The sequence below is a fragment of the Salmo trutta genome, chromosome 33, assembly GCF_901001165.1.
Source record: "Salmo trutta chromosome 33, fSalTru1.1, whole genome shotgun sequence".
Taxonomy (NCBI): domain Eukaryota; kingdom Metazoa; phylum Chordata; class Actinopteri; order Salmoniformes; family Salmonidae; genus Salmo; species Salmo trutta.
In genome coordinates, this window is record NC_042989.1 from 34,752,464 (window position 1) to 34,775,740 (window position 23,277).

At 40.6% G+C, this 23,277-nt stretch overlaps 1 protein-coding gene across 2 annotated transcripts; it reads right to left on the minus strand.

Moving 5' to 3' along the window:
* Nucleotides 1-3,147: 3,147 nt before the first annotated feature.
* LOC115172885 (uncharacterized) lies at nt 3,148-23,178 on the minus strand. 2 transcript variants are annotated; one of them, XM_029730717.1, is made up of 5 exons: nt 22,871-23,178; nt 22,379-22,669; nt 5,385-5,642; nt 3,860-4,020; nt 3,148-3,764 (listed from the first exon to the last, which is right to left on the minus strand). In XM_029730717.1, the coding sequence occupies exons 1-5, from the start codon at nt 22,917-22,919 to the stop codon at nt 3,639-3,641; spliced, it is 885 nt and encodes a 294-aa protein (XP_029586577.1). In that variant the 5' UTR covers nt 22,920-23,178; the 3' UTR covers nt 3,148-3,638. The 2 variants fall into 2 exon arrangements, 1 of the variants encoding a protein (XP_029586577.1); XR_003871512.1 differs by lacking the exons at nt 3,148-3,764; nt 3,860-4,020; nt 5,385-5,642; nt 22,871-23,178 and adding exons at nt 20,037-20,083; nt 21,994-22,251 and having other exon boundaries at nt 22,379-22,643.
* Nucleotides 23,179-23,277: the final 99 nt, after the last annotated feature.

Genomic DNA, 23,277 nt, shown 5'->3' on the forward strand with positions numbered 1-23,277 from the left:
GCAGTAGCCTGCCTAGCTCACAAACTAGAATCAGGGCGCCCACTCCGACAAGGTTAACTGACCCACAGTCCCACACGGTGACATGATATCATTGACGTGATGTGCAAATGAGCGATAGAAAACCAATTGCGCAAACGTTACCATTCCAATTGTTTTTGTGCGGGCGCCCCCATGTCGCCTATACCTAAATCCGCCAGTGGTCTTTAAGACATCTTAAAAGAGGACTCAAGAAACATTTTGAAGACATGTCTTGTGGCTCAAGACCTCTCAAGACACCCCATGCCATGTCTTGAAGACATGCATTACAATTCTATGGGACATGCCTCAAGGCACTGTTGTTATTTAATGCCATGTCTTGAAACACCATTTAGACAGAACTTGACAACATTGTATGTACAGTACCAGTCAAAAGTTTGGACTTCTACTCATTCCAAAAAAGTGTTAACAACCAAAAAGGTGTTAAACAAATCTGTCACACCCTGTTCTGTTTCACCTATCTTTGTGCTTGTCTCCACCCCCCTCCAGGCGTCGCCCAGCATCCTCATTATCCCCCGTGTATTTATACCTGTGTTCTCTGTTTGTCGGTTGCCAGTTCGTCTTGTCAGGTCATACCAGCGTGTTTACCGTCTCCCTGCTTTCTCAAGTTCTGTTTTCTACTTTCCCCGGTTCTGATCTCTGTCTGTCCTGACACCGAGCCTCCTTGCTGTTCTGTACCTTATTGGCTCTGCTTTGGATTACGGACCTCTGCCTGCCTTTGACCTGTCTTTTGCCTGCCCCCTGTTTTGGTCAATAAACATCTGTGACTCTAGCTGTCTGCATCTGGGACTCATCCTGAATTCTGATAGTACGAACTGGACATGACCTACTCAGTAGACTCAGACCAGCTCCACACTGCTGTCTTTCTGCAAGGAGCCACCATTGGACGACACAAAGAGTTACTGCAATGTCTTATGGAGGGACTCCATACACTGACGTCTACCTGTCCTGACCTGACCTGTCCTGACCCCGAGCCTGCCTGCTGATCTGTACCTTATTTACTCTGCTTTGGATTACGGACCTCTGCCTGAAAGTTTCTTCAATTGCAGTCACAAAAACCATCACGTGATATGATGAAACTGGCTCTCATAAGGACCACCACAGGAAAGGAAGATCCAGAGTCACCTCTGCTGCAGAAGACAGGTTCATTAGAGTTACCTCAACATCAACAGTTCAGAGGAGACTGCGTGAATCAGGCCTTCATGGCTAAAGGACACAAATAAAAATAAGAGAATTCCTTGGACCAAGAAACACGAGCAATGGACATTAGACCGGTGGAAATCTGCCCTTTGGTCTGATGACTCCAAATTGGAGATTTTTGGTTCCAACCTCTGTCTTTGTGAGACGCAGAGTAGGTGAACCGATGATCTCCGCATGTGTGGTTCCCACCGTGAAGCATGAAGGAGGTGTGGGGGTGCTTTGCTGGTGACACTGTCTGTGATTTATTTAAAATTCAAGGCACACAGCAACCAGAATGGCTACCAAAGCATTCTGCAGTGATACGCCATTGTATCTGGTTTATGCTTAGTGGGACTATCATTTGTTTTTCAACAGGACAATGACCCAACACACCTCCGGGCTGTGTAAGGGCTATTTGACCAAGAAGGAGCGTGATGGAGTGCTGCATGACCTGGACTCCACAATCACCCGACCTCAACCCAATTGAGATGGTTTGGGATGAATTGGATCGCAGAGTGAACGAAAAGCCGCCAACAAGTGCTCAGCATATGTGGGAACTCCTTCAAGACTGTTGGAAAAACATTCCAGGTGAAGCTGGTTGAGAGAATGCCAAGAGTGTGCAAAGCAGTCATCAAGAGAAAGGGTGGCTACTGTGAAGAATCTAAAATATGTTTTGACTTGTTTAACACTTTTTTGGTTACTACATGATTCCATATGTGTTATTTCATAGTTTTGATGTCTTCACTTTTATTCTACAATGTAGAAAATGGTACAAATAAAGAAAAATCATTGAATGAGTAGGTGTATCCAAACTTTTGACTGGTACTGTATATCTATATTATAAGACGTCTTAAGATCTCTCAAAACATGGTGATGGCTTGCACGGGTATGTAATTGCAGTGGTTATTCACAGTTGACATAAGAGCATATGACAACCGGGTGAACAATCATCTATAACGCTCATTATAACTATGTTTTATAACATCTTACTATACCATTACTCATAACTATTTGAAAGTACTTATGACAGCTCATGACAAATGTTACAATGTGTTATAGAGATGTTATAAAGGCTTTGTAAAAGCATTCATAAGGACACCTACAGTAAAGTGTTACCAACAATTCACATATGAGAAAGGAAGTTATTTTCACCCCTAAGATGAACTACTACTCTCCAACACCTCATTACCCAGGAAACTGTTGTTTTTTTGGTCACAAGGAGGTCCTGGCTGGTAGCCAGAGGAAGGTCCTGGCTGGCAGCCAGTCAGAGCAGTTGACTCTCCCTCTGCAACACTCTGTCACAGCTTATTGTGAAAAAGACACTAATTACTTATTCTAAATTTGTGACAGGCACACGATGAAGTCCACTTTTTTGTGTGTTTTACATGGTTTTCATCACAACGCATTTCCTGTGTATGACAATTTTATTTCTTCATAACATATGTGTATGTTGCACGAATTCCAATTTGTTGTGGCTAACGTTAGCTAGGCTAGTTAATGTTAGCTAGACTAAGGGTTGGGGTTAGGGGTTAAGGTTAGGGCTAGTTAACATGCTAGCTATGTAGTTAAAGGGTTAGGTTTAGGAGTTAGGTTAAATGGTTAAGGCAAGTTATTTAGCTTTTCCTCTAGGCACAGCTGCTAGGCACTATTCCTTTATTGGACTCTCCTGTATTTTACAGAAAGTATTTGATTGTTTTTCAATGACAGAGATACATATAAAATTAAGGGTAGACAGAGCGAAGGGGGTACAGAGTAGGTCCGGTAGGTGCCAGGACTCGTACCAACGCAGGCAGGGAAAATCTACATGTACCAAGGCAGCAGCCTTAATCACAAGGCCAAGTTCAGAAACAGGTGCTATTTGTAATTAGACAGGATGTGGAGCAATACCACAACGCATTGTATTGACTTTGTAAACTTGAAGTTGAACAGTGATGGTTCAATTAATGATTTATTTAAATTCATTGATTCAATTCATCATTTATTCATTGTTTTTTGTAAAAACAAGAACTTAAAAAGTGGGACATTCAACATTCCAAAAACACAAAAAAAATGACATTTAACATTCCAAAACCACAACAAAAGTGGTACATTCAACATTCCAAAAACACAAGTTGCATTAAACTGAGACTTAGCGATATGACGTTTCCACGACCAGCAGAATGAACCACAGAATTTGTAGATAAGAGCAGAGCAAGACGTTGTACTCACAGAGTATCTGTTCATGTGTAGGGTGTGCTTCACATCAGAACATGCAGAGTTTAGCCTCATGCTTCAATGCTCTTCGTTGTTGTGGAAGTCGACCCGACACGGCTCTCCCTTTAAGCAAATACCCTGCAGATAATACTACATGAAATATGTGTTAAATATTTGTCCCATGGTATTAGTCTATCATACAAAACGCTGGTCAATTGGGTGAAGTCCATTCAGTGTTGCTGTCCTGGTTTCTGCACATTTCTATAAAGTGTTTGTACCTCAGGAGGGCCCAGTGGTTCTGGCCTCACCTCTGCTGAATCATTCACTGAAGTGTCAGCGACTTCAACGATGACTTCCTAAAGATGAGACATTACAATAACATCAAATCTTCATTCAACAAAGCTTTCAAAGTAAAACAATAAAATAAAAAAATCTATTTCACAGGAAGTACCTGAGTTGAGTCATCTTCTTTTGAGGATATCCATCTTTTGACCTTGATGATGGCCATTATGGTGACTGCCAATCCAACACAGACAATCACTGATCGAACAATATTGGCCACAACGGTCCTGACTGATAATGCTGAAGCTTTGGCGTCCTTCTCATCAATACCTGAGACCAGTGGTGTAAAAAGTACACAACTGTCACACATTAGTAAAAATTAAGATACCTTCATAGAAAATGACTAAAGTGAAAGTCACTGAGAAAAATAATACTTGTGTTAAAGTCTAAAAGTGTTTGTTTTTAAATATACTTAAGTATCATAGTAAATGTAATTGCTAAAATATACTCAAGTATCAAAAGTAAAAGTAAAAGTATAAATCATTTCAAATGTCTTATATTAAGCAAACCAGACAGCATGATTTTCTTGTTTTTGTTGTTGTTTACGAATAGCCAGGGGCACACTCCAACACTCAGACATAATTTACAAATGAGGCATGTGTGTTTAGTGAGTAAGGATGACCAGGGATGTTCTCTTCATAAGTGTGTGAATGGACCATTTTCCTGTCCTGCTATGCATTCAAAATGTAACGAGTACTTTTGGGTGTCAGGGAAAATGTATGGAGAAAAAGTACAATATTTTCTTTAGTAATGTGGTGAAGTAAAAGTAAAAATATCAAAAATCTAAATATTAAAGTAAAGTACAGATACCCCCCCAAAAATGACTTAAGTAGAACTACTTAGTACTTTAAAGTGTTTTTACTTAAGTACTTTACACCACTGCCTGGGACACACAATCTGGGTTAACCTCTCAGAGACAAAAAGACAATATTTCACAAATACATTTGGTCTAATGTGATGATTGTTTACAACAGTCAACATTACTCTATGGCAGGTACCTTCTATTTATACATTTTTTTATTTGTTGTATTTAACCTTTATTTAACTAGGCAAGTCAGTTAAGAACAAATTGTTATTTACAATGACGTCCTACCCCGGCCAAACCCGGATGATGCTGGGCCAATTGTGCGTTGCTCTATGGGACTCCCAATCACGGCCGAATGTGATAAACATGTATCATATCATTCAAACAAAAGTCCTTGCAGCCAAGATTATAATAAATAGTTCCAAGTAGATATTTGCAGTTCTAATTCCAAAAAGAGTCAATGTAAAAATATATCCACAGGGAAAAGCACACGAAGGATATCAAAGCTTTATGCTTAGTATTTTCATTTATTTATCAACACCCAACGTTTTGACTAGGATGTCTTTGTTGTTTAAATTACTAATTGACTTAGTCATCAAAACAATACCTAGTCAAAACATTGGGTGTTTATGAGCTGGCCCTAAATAAATAAAAATACTAAGCATAGACATTTGATATCCTGTGGATATATTTTAACAATGTATGATATCGCATCATATAGTATTAAACAATGACAGAGGTATTACAGAATGACTGTACAATATAAACATGAGGTTCAGCTTCTAACCTCACGGGTAGATCCTTAAATGAATGCTAGAATGGGACTTACATATGTCCTCCATGGGTTGAGAGATGGTCTGTGCGCTGACGTGGTTGCTGCTGGTGCATTGGATAGTCCCGTTGCCATTGGAGATGATGACATTGACCCCAGACAGAGACAGTAACTGTTGTGACAGTGTACACTGACCCCATCCACAGACAGACAACATCCAGCCATCTTTACCTGAACAGTTCACTGTGACGTCACAGAGTCCCACACTTGTGTTGAAGAGAGATGTGACATCCATGGCTGGTTTGGGAACATGATCTATAAGAACCAATGGAGTTGGGAAAGAGATTCCTACATTCATGCGGGGTCTAGAGACTACATTTGTATTAAAGAAACAAAAAGAAGACTTCCAGCACAAACAATGCACAAAACTCACCCAGCACCTTTAGTCTGTATGTGGTAGATGAATATGTCCAGTCTCTCTGATTAATTGCACTTCCTATGTAAATTCTGCTGTCTGTGTTCAACATATTCTTTATACACAGAGAATGGTTCACAGAGTTATAATCCACCTTCTCCTTGTATTTAGGAGAGATCTCTTCATCATCTACTATTACATCACTGCCGTGCTTTCTTCCATTTAAGTCCCTTGAGAATCTCAGGTTCTGCAACATCCAGACATATTGAACCCCCCTTCAACCCATACTGGTCCACTGAAGGTTCAACTCTGATTCCTAATGAGAGAGGAACAGGTTCACATTTAAACCAAACATGTTTTTAAGTAAAGTATCTCATCTATGTCTTGTGTTCAGATTACTCATGTTCAAAGTATCTCATCTACACCAATCTATGGCTTGTGTTCATATCATTCATGTTCAAAGTATCTCATCTATGCCAATCTATGGCTTGTGTTCCAAAAGGATAAATAATTAGGCTTACAGCAGGATTCCCAGTAGCTACGTCCAAGTCCAAGAGGTATACCTCCTTTAACTCTAGAATTCATTACATGTAAAAGTTATGAAGAGTTCAGATACCTGTGATGATTTCCAGCCAACAGATGTGTAGCAGAAACAGAGTTTTCATCTCAAAATATAGATAATTAGTTTGACTTCCTGTCTATGTCGAAATGATGAGACCGTGTGGTGGTAAACTACAAGTAGTAAGCCTTTCAGGAAGTAAATAGGTGCTCTCTTAGTCAAAGCTGGACATAGACCGTGGCTTACTAAACTCCCCTTCCCCCTCAAAGCATTTTCTATAGAAGAGCTTGTGGTTTTTCAGAAACTAGGTGGTTTGTGCTGTGGAGGTTTGATGGAAGGAAGTCCTTAGTGATGTGTTATCTGAAGATACACTGTACTGAGCATTGTTCAATATGTTAACATCTGAAATACTGTAGTCAGTTAGAATTATGTTGAATAATTAAATGTATTTATCGATCTGACTCCATTATCGGATTCGACCCAGTCACTCTAAAAAGGGAATTTCATTACACATACAGTACACCAACACATGTCAAACTGTTTATCTCTTCATGAGCTATTGACATAATCCATGCATGACAATAAAAACTCCTACAATTACATTCACAATGTCAGGTCCAGGTTTAATCACTTTCAGAGTCATTTCACTGTGAGGGGTGGAGTCTCCACCAATATAATAATGGGGGCATGGAAGTTTGTATGAATGAGATGTTTGGCAGCTTGGGAAATCACTATGCCCATGTCACCATAGAAACTGTTTCTCCATTCATTTCATACATAATGACATGCACAATGATCAGACTAGAGGTCTGCAGTCAAACACACACACACACATACATACATACATACATACATACACACACACACACACACACACACACACACACACACACACACACACACGACTTCCTCTGCGTTTTGTAGTTTGGAGGAGGAGATAACCCTTTAACATCTTAGCTAGAAGAGACAATCACAAAGATTGTAGATTGAAACTGCATTATTAGGTGACAGCACTCTGAAAGAAGGCAACAGATTTCATCTCTCATTTCCAAAAGGAATATGAATATTCTGGGGTTTCTTCTCATTTTATGGCTAATTATCAACACAGGTAACATTAATTATATGATTTATATTGTGTGGAAGAATCTCTTTTTTTTTTACTTGAACTCTAGAAATAATACTTTATGTACATAACATGGGTAAATGGAAACATTTTGATTTTAGCCAGCAAATGACTTAATGATTTAATATGTACATTAATGACTGTCAGTGAAATGGTAAATTTACATTTTAGTCATTTAGCAGACGTTTATCCAGAGCGACTTACAGTAGTGAATGTATACATTTCATACAATTTCATACATTTTTTTTCTGTGCTGGCCCCCCGTGGGAATCAAACCCACAACCCTGGCATTGCAAACACCATGCTCTACCAACTGAGCAACAGGGAAGCTAGTGATCTTGGTAAATGTGATCTTGGTCCTCTCTCATTAGGAATCAGGGCAGAACCTTCAGTGGACCAGTATGGGTTGAAGGGGGGTTCAATATGTCTGGATGTTGCAGAACCTCCTGAGATGATCAAAGGACTTCAATGGATGAAGGACAGTCATGTAATATTTGGAGACAAAGAGATTTCTCCTAAATACAAGGAGAAGGTGGATTATAACTCTGTGAACCATTCTCTGTGTATTAAGAATCTGTTGAACACAGACAGTGGAATTTACATGGTAAACTACAGGAAAAGTTGGAAAGAATCAACTACTACATATAGACTGTTAGTGGAGGGTGAGTTATCTAATGATTCAGTTCTGATAATGTGCTGTACATTTAATGTGTCTGATCAGGTTCAATAATGAATGTAGGACTAATAATTATCTGTCTCTTCTTTGGTTCTAAAAACTGTCTGTTATAGATCATGTTACCAAACCAGTCATGGATGTCACATCTCTCTTCAACACAAGTGTGGGACTCTGTGACGTCACAGTGAACTGTTCAGGTAAAGATGGCTGGATGTTGTCTGTCTGTGACAGCGGTCAGTGTACACTGTCACAACAGTTACTGTCTCTGTCTGGGGTCAACATCATCATCTCCAATGGCAACGGGACTATCCAATGCACCAGCAGCAACCACGTCAGCACACAGACCATCTCTCAACCCATGGAGGACTGTAAGTACCATTTAGCCTCCACCTTCACTGTATACCTCCATCACTGTTTAATAACCTACTAATAATATCATATGAATTCAAGTTTAATTCATTGGAATAAAATATGACCAAAGTGTTTATCATTATTGTAATTCTTCTCTAGTTAAGATTGGAATTGTCTGATTGCTCTGTAAATGATTACAGAAATGTTCCTATAAATAGTCACTGTGCTGCTGTTTTGAGTAACACCCCATCTTGTGGCTGGACAGTGAACTGCTCACATGACTATCTCACCTTTAGAACTGGCTTTTAATTATTATTATTTATTTTTTTTAAGATTGGAATAATTCTGCCTGTATGAAACTATCATTTCATGAACAATGTCTGTCTGTCTGTCTGTCTGTCTGTCTGTCTGTCTGTCTGTCTGTCTGTCTGTCTGTCTGTCCTACCTACCTACCTACCTACCTACCTCAGGTCGTGGTGAGGATGTGGTAGCCTCAGTGTTACCAGTTGGCACCATTGTGGGTAGTGTTACTGGTATATTACTCCTAGTTGCTGTGTTACTTGGTGTTGGATACATCAAACATACCAGAAGACAGAAAATCCCTAAAGAACAACATTCACTAGAATAGGTACCTGCTCTGTCATTCATTCATCTATGCATTATACTAGACAATAGTTTTAAATAACAATCATTTTAATCATTTAAATGTTGTAATGTTTCATCTCCAAACAGGTCATTGTTCCAAGAGCTTACAACTCAGTGAACACTTTACCAGTTAGAGAAGAACCACAGCACTCTACTGACCAGAACCACAGCCCTCTCCTGTCCAGGACCACAGTACTCTACTGACCAGAACCACAGCACTCTTCTGTCCAGAACCACAGCACTCTCCTTACCAGAACCACAGCACTCTCCTGTCCAGAACCACAGTACTCTACTGACCAGAACCACAGCACTCTCCTTACCAGAACCACAGCACTCTCCTTACCAGAACCACAGCACTCTCCTCACCAGAACCACAGCACTCTCCTCACCAGAACCACAGCACTCTCCTCACCAGAACCACAGCACTCTCCTTATCTTATAGTTTTAACCATGTTTAACCATCTCTGCCTTCTTGATTTTTCTCCTTTTGATGACCTGTTGACCTGTTGACCTGATGACCTGATGACCTGTTGAATGTGCAGCCTTGAAGGAACCTGTAAGACGTGTTAATGCTATTTATATGTACCTGTTGACTAGGAATTTACCTGACCTCTGAACCTTTTATCATGATGAAATGTAAGTTTCAAATAACTGCGATACATCCACCCTGAACTGTGTTATGATTGAATGTGCATGAAAACTGTGAAAATGCTAATAAATATACATCTTTAAAAAGTCATGTTTAACCACTAGATGTCAGCACATATTCAGAAATATGTCAGTAGGGTATTGATGGCCCAGTGCTTTAAATCAGTGGTTCCCAAACTGGGGTCTGTGGCCAGATCCAAAAATAATATTACTAGCAACAACAGATGAAACACATTTGACCGAGTGGTCTGTGGAAGAAGTTTAGAGGGTGCAATACAATACAATGTAATATTATCCATCTACAATAAACTCTTAGATGCACAACAGGGCCTGGCAGGCCAACAGGGATCCACACTACTCCACCAAGGATCCAGTTTTAATCAAAATGTTTATTGTATTCCCCAAAAATATTGTTTTGAACATAAATGCTCTCTAATTTAAAGCTGCAATCCATAAAGTCAAAGTGGAATTATGTATTTACAAGTTTTACAAATTAATTAAAAATGAAAAGCTGAAATATCTTGAGAATAAGTATTCAAATCTTTTTTTATGTCAAGCCTAAATAAATTCAGGAGTTAAAAAGTGCTTAACAAGTCACATAATAAATTGTACGGACTCTGTGTGCAATAATAGGGTTTAACATGCTTCTTGAACGACAACCTCATCTCTGTACCCCACACATACAATTATCTTTAAGGTCCCTCAGTCGAGCAGTGAATTTCAAACCCAGATTCAACCACAAAGACCAGGGAGGTTTTCAAATGCCTCGCAAATAAGGGCACATATTGGTAGATGGGTAAAAAAAAGCACACATTGAATATCCCTTTTAGCATGGGGAAGATATTAATTACACTTTGGCTGGGGTATACACCCAGTCACTAGAAAAATACAGGTGTCCTTCGTAACTCGGTTGCCGGAGAGGAAGGAAACCGCTCAGGGATTTCACCATGAGGCCAGTGGTGACTTTAGTTTAATGGCTATGATAGGAGAAAATTGAGGATGGATCAACAACATTGTAGTTACTACAGAATACTAACCTAAATGACAGAGTGAAAAGAAGGAAGCCTGTACAGAATAAAAATATTTTATTTAAAAAAGGTGTCCAACTCCTCTTTCTCAATTTTCAAAAAGAAATGCAGTGTTCCTTTGATGTGTCATTCTGGCCTTGCGTGCCGTGACCGACGTAGCTAGTTTGTTAGCTAAGCTAGCCACTTGTAGCTAGCCAGTAACTCCTACAGTATGTGCTGATGTAATTTCACAGGATTTGGTTTTGGACAGAAGCTGTAGAGATCAGTAAGAAATTAAACTTCTGTGGCCAAATATCTTATGAATCAATGTTTAGTTTTTACGCACTAAATGACCTAGTCTGATGGTGCATTGATCAGTTATACAGTTTAAAGAATGTATTTCTGTGTTTTGGCCCAAAGTCGACCTTTAATAAGGTTTCTGTGCACACTCTATAATGGCATATGACAGGGTTATGACACCCATCATTTCATTCAATATAACAATGTTGCAAAGAGCTTAGTAAATGACATAACACCTTGTTATAACATCTGGTATGTTGACTCTTATGTAGCATGTAGTAACATATTACATAAGTTGTCATGCAGACTGGACATACCCAGCCATTACCTGTGTCTTGAGACACTACAGTTCTGAAGACATATCTTAAGCAGTGGTGGTTCTAGCTAGTAACCCCCCCCCCCCCATTTAAAACTATATAAATATACAAATATATGCAAAAACAAGACAATATCAAAAAGAAGTAACAAAGACAAATAGAAACAAATTGTAGTATATAAATATAAATAAAAAAGAGAATCAAATTATTACACTATTACCCTATTGCTAACAAAAAATACACAAATAAAACTAAATTGCACAAATCCTATATCACACAAATACACAAATAGAATAACACACTTATAAATAACACTTATTTAATAACACACTTATCTCACCTCATTTGCTCACATTGTATATAGACGTATTTTTCTACTGTATTATTGACTGTATGTTTTGTTTATTCCATGTGTAACTCTGTGTTGTTGTATGTGTCTAACTGCTTTGCCTTATCTTGGCCAGGTCGCAATTGTAAATGAGAACTTGTTCTCAACTGGCCTACCTGGTTACATAAAGGTGAAATAAAATAAAATAAAAAGAACCTGCTTATTGCACTTCAAACGAGAAACACACAAACTAAATGACACAACTGTCATCTAAACCCTGACCTTTCTTCCCTTCCTTGATGCAAAGTCAGCAATTACATCATCATAAGAAATCTGCCCAGCAATTATTCTTAACGATTTCACACAAACCAGAAAAAATGCAACAGTATGTCTGTGAAACTATATATTCACAGTATTATGAATGAATTGGGGTTTATTTGGAAGCATTTCGTAGTGTGACTGATTTTACTAATTGCATTAGTACTGTACAAAGTTAGAGGTGTGCTATTTGATAGATTCCCCTGCTCCCCCTACCTCAGGCTTCCAGTGGGGAGACCTGAGGTCAACCTAACCCCGCTCCCCCTACCTCGGGCTTCCAGTGGGGAGACCTGAGGTCAACCTAACCCCGCTCCCCCTACCTCGGGCTTCCAGTGGGGAGACCTGAGGTCAACCTAACCCCGCTCCCCCTACCTCGGGCTTCCAGTGGGGAGACCTGAGGTCAACCTAACCCCGCTCCCCCTACCTCAGGCTTCCAGTGGGGAGACCTGAGGTCAACCTAACCCCGCTCCCCCTACCTCGGGCTTCCAGTGGGGAGACCTGAGGTCAACCTAACCCCGCTCCCCCTACCTCGGGCTTCCAGTGGGGAGACCTGAGGTCAACCTAACCCCGCTCCCCCTACCTCGGGCTTCCAGTGGGGAGACCTGAGGTCAACCTAAACCCGCTCCCCCTACCTCAGGCTTCCAGTGGGGAGACCTGAGGTCAACCTAACCCCGCTCCCCCTACCTCAGGCTTCCAGTGGGGAGACCTGAGGTCAACCTAACCCCGCTCCCCCTACCTCAGGCTTCCAGTGGGGAGACCTGAGGTCAACCTAACCCCGCTCCCCCTACCTCGGGCTTCCAGTGGGGAGACCTGAGGTCAACCTAACCCCGCTCCCCCTACCTCAGGCTTCCAGTGGGGAGACCTGAGGTCAACCTACCCCCGCCCCCTCCCCATCTCGTACTTCTGAGTGGCAGACCTTCCCAGGCAGTAGCCTGCCTAGCTCACAATCTAGAATCAGGGTGCCCACTTCGACAAGTTTAATTGACCCACAGTCCCACACAGTGACATGATACAGTATCATTGACGTGATGTGCAAATGAGCGATAGAAAACCAATCGCGCAAATGTCACCATTCCACATTTTTTTGTGCAGGTGCCCCGTGCCGCCCCCAGCAAGATGCAGCCCTGGGCGGCTGCCAATGTTGAGAAACACGTCATGAACCACCAAAAACGCATCATGAACCACTAAAGGAACACTGCATTTCTGTTGGAAAATTGAGAAATTTGAAATGTTTTATTCTGTACAGGATTCCTTCTTTACACTCTGTAATTTGGGTTAGTATTGTGTAGTAACTGCAAGAAACATTTTGAAGACATGTCTTATTGCTCAAGACGTCACAAGACACCCCATGTCATGTCTTGAAGACATGCATTACAATTCTATAGGACATGCCTCAAGGCACTGTTGTTATTTAATTACATGTCTTAAAACAGCATTCAGACAGAACTTGACAAAATTGTATGTACAGTACCAGTCAAAAGTTTGGACACACTTACTCATTCCAAAAAAGTGTTAACAACCAAAAAGGTGTTAAACACATCTGTCACACCCTGTTCTGTTTCACCTATCTTTGTGCTTCTCTCCACTTGACTCCAGGTGCCGCCCATATTCCTCATTATCCCCAGTGTATTTATACCTGTGTTCTCCGTTTATCGGTTGACAGTTCGTCTTTTCTTGTCATGTTTTCCTGTCTCCCTGCTTTCTCAAGTTCTGTTTTTTCCAAGATGGCGAGTACTCTGGTGAGCCTTATGGAGAACTTTTCCTCTCCCTTTACACCACTGGGAGGGTTATGGCCCGGAGGAGAGGTGCTGGGTCCCCTCCAGATGTCGCCCATCTGTCTCATTATCCCCAGTGTATTTACGCCTGTGTTCTCTGTTTGTCAGTTGCAATTTCGCCTTGTTTTGTCACATCTTACCAGTGTGTTTTCCTGTCTCCCTGCTTTCTCAAGTTCTGTTTTCTAGTTTCCCTGGTTCTGACCTCTGCCTGTCCTGCCCCCGAGCCTCCCTGCTGTTCTGTACCTGCCTGACTCTGACCTGTTACGAACATCTGCCTGTCCTGACTCTGAGCCTGCCTGCTGCTCTGTACCTGCCTGACTCTGACCTTTTTACGAACATCTGCCTGTCCTGACTTTGAGCCTGCCTGCTGTTCTGTACCTGCCTGACTCTGACCTGTTTACGAACATCTGCCTGTCCTGACTTTGAGCCTGCCTGCTGTTCTGTACCTGCCTGACTCTGACCTGTTTACGAACATCTGCCTGTCCTGACTTCGAGCCTGCCTGCTGTTCTGTACCTGCCTGACTCTGACCTGTTTACGAACATCTGCCTGTCCTGACTTCGAGCCTGCCTGCTGTTCTGTACCTTATTTACTCTTCTTTGTATTACAGACCTCTCCCTGCCTTTGACCTGTCTTTTGCCTGCCCACTGTTTGGGTCAATAGACATCTGTAACTCTAGCTATCTGCATCTGGGTCTCATCCTGAGTTATGTTTAAATCTAAATATGTTTTATAGTTGAGATTCTTCACTGTAGCCTTGATGACAGCTTTGCACACTCCTGGCATTTTCTCAACCAGCTTCGTGAGGTAGTCACCAGGAATGCATTTCAATTAACAGGTTTGCCTTGTTAAAAGTTAATTTGTGGAATTTCTTTCCGTTTTAATGTGTTTGAGCCAATCAGTTGTGTTGTGACAAGGTAGGGGTGGTATATGGAACATTTCAAGAACGTTGAAAGTTTCTTCAAGTGCAGTCACAAAAACCATCACACGATATGATGAAACTGGCTCTCATAAGGACTGCCACAGAAAAGAAAGACCCAGAGTTACCTCTGCTGCAGAAGATAAGTTCATTAGAGTTACCAGCATCAGAAATTGCAGCCCAAATAAATGCTTCACAGAATTCAAGTAACAGACACATCTCAACATCAACTGTTCAGAGGAGACTGCGTGAATAAGTCCTTCTTGGTCGAATTGCTGCAAAGATACCACTACTAAAGGGATCCAATTAGAAGAAGGGTCTTGCTTGGGCCAAGAAACATGAGCAATGGACATTAGACCAGTGGAAATCTGTCCTTTGGTCTGATGGGTCCAAATTTGAGATTTTGGTTCCAACCGCTGTGTCTTTGTGAGATGCAGAGTAGGTGAACGGACAATCTCCGCATGTGTGGTTCCCACCGTGAAGCATGAAGGAGGAGGTGTGATGGTGTGGGGGAGTTTAGCTGGTGACACTGTCAGTGATTTATTTAGAATTCAAGGTACACTTAACCAGAATGGCTACCACAGCATTCTGCAGCGATACGCCATCGCATCTGGTTTATGCTTAGTGGGACTATCATCTGTTTTTCAACAGGACAATGACCCAACACACCTCCAGGCTGTGTCAGGGCTATTTCACCAAGATGGAGAGTTATGGAGTGTTGCATCAGATGATCTGGACTCCACAATCACCGGACCTCAACCCAATTGAGATGGTTTGGGATGAGTTGGACCGCAGAGTGAAGGAAAGCCAACAAGTGCTCAGCATATGTGGCACTCCTTCAAGACTGTTGGAAAAACGTTCCAGGTGAAGCTGGTTGAGAGAATGCCAAGAGTGTTCAAAACAGTCATCAAGACAAAGGGTGGCTACTTTGAAAAATCTAAAATATATTTTGATTTGTTTAACACTTCTTTGGTTACTACATGATTCCATATGTGTTATTTTATAGTTCTGATGTCTTCACTATTATTCTACAATGTAGAAAATAATAACAAATTAAGAAAAACCATTGAATGAGTAGGTGTGTCCAAACTTTTGACTGGTACTGTATATCTATGTCATAAGACGTCTTAAGATGTCTCAAGACATGGTGATGACTGGCCTGGTATGTAATACCATCAACAGTTGACATTGGAGTATATGACAACAGGATGAACCGTCATCTATAACACTCATAACTAGTTTTATAACATCTTGTTATACCATTACTATTTGAAACTACTTACGACAGCTTATGACAAATGTTACAACGTGTTATATAGATGTTTATAAAGGCTTTGTGAAAGCATACATAAGGACACCTACAGTAAAGTGTTACCAACAATTCACATAGGAGAAATTAAGTCTATTTTCACAGGCACATGATATAGGTTTTCGTCACAACGCATTTTGTGTGTATTACATGATTTTCTTTCTTCATAACGCATTCATGTACATTGCACGAATTCCAATTTGTTGCAGCTAACGTTAGCTAGGCTAGCTAGGTGGCTAGCGTAAACTAGGCTAGGGGTTAACGTTACGTCTAGTTAACATGCTAGCTAAGTAGTTAAAGGGTTAGGTTTTGGAGTTATGTTAAATGGTTACGGTTAGGGTTCATGTTAGGGGAAGGGTTAGCTAACATGCTAAGTAGTTGCAAAGTCGCTCAAAAGTAGTAAGTAGTTGCAAAGAGGCTAATTAGCTGAAATGCTAAAGTTGTCCATGATGAGATTCAAACACACAACCTTTGGGTTGCTAGATGTTTGCGTTATACACCCAACCATCCTCCCTCCTATCGTTTCTGTCTTAAGTAAGTAACTTACTGTCTGTCACGTCTGCTCCCGCTCCCCCTCTCTGGCGCTCGAGGTCGCCAGGCTGCTCATCATTACGCACACCTGTCACCATCGTTACGCGCACCTGTCACCATCGGACTCAATCACGTCATTGATTGCCTCCCCTTATCTGTCACTTCCTCAGTTTCATTCCCGTGTCTGCATTGATGTTGTTTTGTTTCTCTTGTCCAGATGCTGTTCTTGCTCTGTTTCATGTCTTTTTATTATTAAATTCTCACCCTGTACTTGCTTCCCGTCTCCCAGCGTCTGTCATCTCAAGACCGTTACACTGTCTTATCTGTGATTAAAATGCACTGCATACAAAATAGTGTACTTCACATGAAAAATAAACTTTTCTTGTGCCTGTCACAAATGTCTACTTCACAATAATCTGTGATACTGGGTTGCAACACTCTCTGAGTCATTCACATTGTTCCAGTGGGAGAGCAGCTTGTTGCTTACTGTTCACCTTCCTTTTGTCTCACATGTACACATCCAGACTGATACAGACATAGTTTTAGAATTAACCAATAGATGGAGAATAACATCAATATGTTGTGTGTAATGTATGTGTGTGTGTGTTCAAGTTGGTGTAAACTATTGTAAAGTATGAGTAGTAAGAAATTAAATCTTAATTTATATGTATATTTTGTAAATGTTATGTAGCTACAAGTACATTGAAAGTGATCAAGATATTTAGCTTTTCCTCTAGGCACAGCTGCTAGGCACTATTCCTTTATTGGACTCTCCTGTATTTTACAGAAAGTATTTGATTGTTTTTCAATGACAGAGATACATATAAAATGAAGGGGAGACAGAGAGAAGGAGGTACAGAGTAGGTCCGGTACAGTGAGGGAAAAAAGTATTTGATCCCCTGCTGTACGTTTGCCCACTGACAAAATAAATGATCAGTCTATAATTTTAAGGGTAGGTTTATTTGAACAGTGAGAGACAGAATAACAACAAAAAAATCCCAAAAAACACATGTCAAAAATGTTATAAATTGATTTGCATTTTAATGAGGGAAATAAGTACTTGACCCCCTCTCAATCATAAAGATTTCTGGCTCCCAGGTGTCTTTTATACAGGTAACGAGCTGAGATAAGGAGCACACTCTTAAAGGGAGTGCTCCTAATCTCAGTTTGTTACCTGTATAAAAGACACCTATCCACAGAAGCAATCAATCAGATTCCAAACTCTCCACCATGGCCAAGACCAAAGAGCTCTCCAAGGATGTCAGGGACAAGATTGTAGACCTACACAAGGCTGGAATGGGCTACAAGACCATCGCCAAGCAGCTTGGTGAGAAGGTGACAACAGTTGGTGTGATTATTCGCAAATGGAAGAAACACAAAAGAACTGTCAATCTCCCTCGGCCTGGGGCTCCATGCAAGATCTCACCTCGTGGAGTTGCAATGATCATGAGAACGGTGAGGAATCAGCCCAGAACTACACGGGAGGATCTTGTAAATGATCTCAAGGCAGCTGGGACCATAGTCACCAAGAAAACAATTGGTAACACATTACGCCGTGAAGGACTGAAATCCTGCAGCGCCCGCAAGGTCCCCCTGCTCAAGAAAGCACATATACATGCACGTCTGAAGTTTGCCAATAAACATCTGAATGATTCAGAGGACAACTGGGTGAAAGTGTTGTGGTCAGATGAGACCAAAATGGAGCTCTTTGGCATCAACTCAACTCGCCGTGTTTGGAGGAGGAGGAATGCTGCCTATGACCCCAAAAACACCATCCCCACCGTCAAACATGGAGGTGGAAACATTATGCTTTGGGGGTGTTTTTCTGCTAAGGGGACAGGACAACTTCACCGCATCAAAGGGACGATGGACGGGGCCATGTACCGTCAAATCTTGGGTGAGAACATCCTTCCCTCAGCCAGGGCATTGAAAATGGGTCGTGGATGGGTGTTCCAGCATGACAATGACCCAAAACACACGGCCAAGGCAACAAATTAGTGGCTCAAGAAGAAGCACATTAAGGTCCTTGAGTGGCCTAGCCAGTCTCCAGACCTTAATCCCATAGAAAATCTGTGGAGGGAGCTGAAGGTTCGAGTTGCCAAACGTCAGCCTCGAAACCTTAATGACTTGGAGAAGATCTGCAAAGAGGAGTGGGACAAAATCCCTCCTGAGATGTGTGCAAACCTGGTGGCCAACTACAAGAAACGTCTGACCTCTGTGATTGCCAACAAGGGTTTTGCCACCAAGTACTAAGTCACGTTTTGCAGAGGGGTCAAATACTTATTTCCCTCATTAAAATGCAAATCAATTTATAACATTTTTGACATGGGTTTTTCTGGATTTTTTTGTTGTTATTCTGTCTCTCACTGTTCAAATAAACCTACCATTAAAATTATAGACTGATCATTTCTTTGTCAGTGGGCAAACGTACAAAATCAGCAGGGGATCAAATACTTTTTTCCCTCACTGTAGGTGCCAGGACTCGTACCAACGCAGCGAGGGAAAATCTACATGTACCAAGGCAGCAGCCTTTAACACAAGGCCAAGTTCAGAAACAGGTACTATTTTTAATTAGACAGGATGTGGAGCAATTCCACAACGCATTGTATTGACTGTGTAATCTTGAAGTTGAACAGTGATGGTTCAATTAATCATTTATTTCAATTCATTGATTCAATTAATCATTTATTCATTTTTGGGGGGTAAAAACAAGAACTGAAAAAGTTTGACATTCAACATTCCAAAAACACAAAAAAAATGACATTTAACATTCCAAAACCACAACAAAAGTTTGACATTCAACATTCCAAAAACACAACCAAAGTGTGACATTCAACATTCCAAAAACACAAGTTGCATTAAACTGAGACTTAGCGATATGACGTTTCCACGACCAGCAGAATGAACCACAGAATTTGTAGATAAGAGCAGAGCAAGACGTTGTACTCACAGAGTATCTGTTCATGTGTAGGGTGTGCTTCACATCAGAACATGCAGTTTAGCCTCATGCTTCAATGCTCTTCGTTGTTGTGGAAGTCGACCCGACACGGCTCTCCCTTTAAGCAAATATACACTGCAGATAATACTAAATTAAATATGTGTAGAATGTTTGTCCATTGGTATTAGTCTATCATACAAAATGCTGGTCAATTGGGTGAAGTCCATTCAGTGTTGCTGTCCTGGTTTCTGCACATTTGTATAAAGTGTTTGTACCTCAGGAGGGCCCAGTGGTTCTGGCCTCACCTCTGCTGAATCATTCACTGAAGTGTCAGCGACTTCAACGATGACTTCCTAAAGATGAGATATTACAATAACATCAAATCTTCATTCAACAAAGCTTACAAAGTACAACAATAAAATAAAAAAATCTATTTCACAGGAAGTACCTGAGTTGAGTCAACTTCTTTTGAGGATATCCATCATTTGACCTTGATGATGGCCATTATGGTGACTGCCAATCCAACACAGACAAACACTGATCGAACAGCAACGGTCCTGACTGATAATGCTGAAGCTTTGGCGTCCTTCTCATCAATACCTGAGACCAGTGGTGTAAAAAGTACCCAACTGTCACACATTAGTAAAAATTAAGATACCTTAATAGAAAATGACTAAAGTGAAAGTGAAATTCACCCAGAAAAATACTACTTGTGTTGAAGTCTAAAAGTGTTTGTTTTTAAATATACTTAAGTATCATAGTAAATGTAATTGCTAAAATATACTCAAGTATCAAAAGTAAAAGTAAAAGTATAAATCATTTCAAATGTCTTATATTTAGCAAACCAGACAGCATGATTTTCTTGTTTTTGTTGTTGTTTACGAATAGCCAGGGGCACACTCCAACACTCAGACATGATTTACAAATGAGGCATGTGTGTTTAGTGAGTAAGGATGACCAGGGATGTTCTCTTCATAAGTTTGTGAATGGACCATTTTCCTGTCCTGCTATGCGTTCAAAATGTAACGAGTACTTTTGGGTGTCAGGGAAAATGTATGGAGAAAAAGTACAATATTTTCTTTAGTAATGTGGTGAAGTAAAAGTAAAAATATCAAAAATCTAAATATTAAAGTAAAGTACAGATACCCCCCAAAAATGACTTAAGTTGTCAGGAATCCCGCTTCCTGAGTCTGTTTCTGCCTGAGATGACTGTTTTTGGTTTGAGTGTTGTGTAAGGTTCCTGAACGCACCCTGTCTGGTTGCCAGGCAACGAGGTTAGGCGGGAGATCTATTAAAACCCGCACCTGCATCTCATCAACCTTCTGCACACCTGGTCCTGATCTTCACCTCTTCTTAAACCCTGAGCTGACATCCATTCCCTGCCGGATCGTTAGCAATGAACAGTATGTTGTGCCAGCGTATCAGCCTCATGTTACCAGAGTTTGTTTTGTTGTTTTGTGCTCGTTACTGGTTACTCACTCCCGTTTACTCTGTCTACAGTCATTCTCCCGGAACATTCAACTCCCTTGCCTGGCCGTCGGTGGATTCAGTGACTTCATTGGATCAACCCATTTACTCTCATCAACTCACCTCCGCTGCCGCTCCGTCTCCTGGATTATTCAATTTACACATCAAGACTACCAATAAATACTCACTTTCATTTTACTCACCTTGTCCTGGTCTGCTTCTGGGTTCTGTCTTAGAGAATCGTGACATAAGTAGAACTACTTAGTACTTTAAAGTGTTTTTACTTAAGTACCACTGCCTGGGACACCCTTGGTTACCATCTCAGAGCCAAAAAGACAATTTTTCACCAATACATTTGGTCTAATGTGATGATTGTTTACAACAGTCAACATTACTCTATGGTAGGTACCTTCTATTTATAAATGTTTTATTTGTTTTATTTAACCTTTATTTAACTAGGAAAGTCAGTTAAGAACAAATTGTTATTTACAATGACGTCCTACCCTGGCCAAACCCGGACGATGCTGGGCCAATTGAGCGTTGCACTATGGGACTCCCAATCACGGCCGAATGTGATAAACATGTATCATATCATTCAAACAAAAGTCCTTGCAGCCAAGATTATAATAAATAGTTCCAAGTAGATGTTTGCAGTTCTAATTCCAAAAAGAGTCAATGTAAAAATATATCCACAGGGAAAGCACACGAAGGATATCAAAGCTTTATGCTTAGTATTTTAATTTATTTATCAACACCCAACGTTTTGACTAGGATGTCTTTGTTGTTTAAATTACTAATTGACTTAGTCATCAAAACAATACCTAGTCAAAACATTGGGTGTTTATGAGCTGGCCCTAAATAAATAAAAATACTAAGCATAGACATTTGATATCCTGTGGATATATTTTAACAATGTATGATATCGCATCATATAGTATTAAACAATGACAGAGGTATTACAGAATGACTGTACAATATAAACATGAGGTTCAGCTTCTAACCTCACGGGTAGATCCTTAAATGAATGCTAGAATGGGACTTACATATGTCCTCCATGGGTTGAGAGATGGTCTGGGTGCTGACGTGGTTGCTGCTGGTGCATTGGATAGTCCCGTTGCCATTGGAGATGATGATGTTGACCCCAGACAGAGACAGTAACTGTTGTGACAGTGTACACTAACCACATCCACAGACAGACAACATCCAGCCATCTTTACCTGAACAGTTCACTGTGACGTCCCAGAGTCCCAGACTTGTGTTGAAGAGAGATGTGACATCCATGACTGGTTTGGTAACATGATCTATAACAGACAGTTTTTAGAACCAAAGAAGAGACAGATCATTATTAGTCCTACATTCATTATTGAACCTGATCAGACACATTAAATGTAAAGCACATTACCAGAACTGAAGCATTATATAACTCACCCTCCACTAACAGTCTATATGTAGTCGTTGATTCTTTCCAACTTTTCCTGTAGTTTACCATGTAAATTCCACTGTCTGTGTTCAACAGATTCTTAATACACAGAGAATGGTTCACAGAGTTATAATCCACCTTCTCCTTGTATTTAGGAGAGATCTCTTTGTCTCCAAATATTACATCACTGTCCTTCATCCATTGAAGTCCTTTGATCATCTCAGGAGGTTCTGCAACAGCCAGACATATTGAACCCCCCTTCAACCCATACTGGTCCACTGAAGGTTCTGCCCTGATTCCTAATGAGAGAGGACCAAGATCACATTTACCATTTCACTGACAGTCATTAATGTACATATTGAGTCAGTAAGTCATTTGCTGCCTAAAATTAAAATGTTTCCATTTACCCATGTTATGTGCACAAAGTATTCTTTCTAGAGTTCAAGTCCAATATCAAAAGAGATTTCTCCACATGATATAATTAATAAAATGAATGTTACCTGTGTTGATACCTAGCCAAAGAATGAGAAAAAAAACAAATATTTTCATATTTTTTTGAAATTGAGAGATGAACTCTGCATTCTTCTGTCAAGAGTGCTGTCGCCTAATGATGCAGATGAATATACAGCTCAGTGGAATCCATGTCAAACAAACCCACCTCTTTCAGGAGTCAGCGCGGTGCTATTTGCTGAATTCTCCATCAGCCCCGCCCTACATTGTCATGTAAAATCTTCTCAGGGTGAAATAGTTTCCTATCTGTCTGACATGGCTGTGGTTGTTGTCATAGTAATAATCTAGAAAAAAGAAACGCACACCTATTAAGGCGAGGTGCTGGCTAGCGGAGTAGAAAACAAGAAAATAAGGGAGAGCCGCACACTCTAGGAGCTCAGATGCAAAAATGTAATAA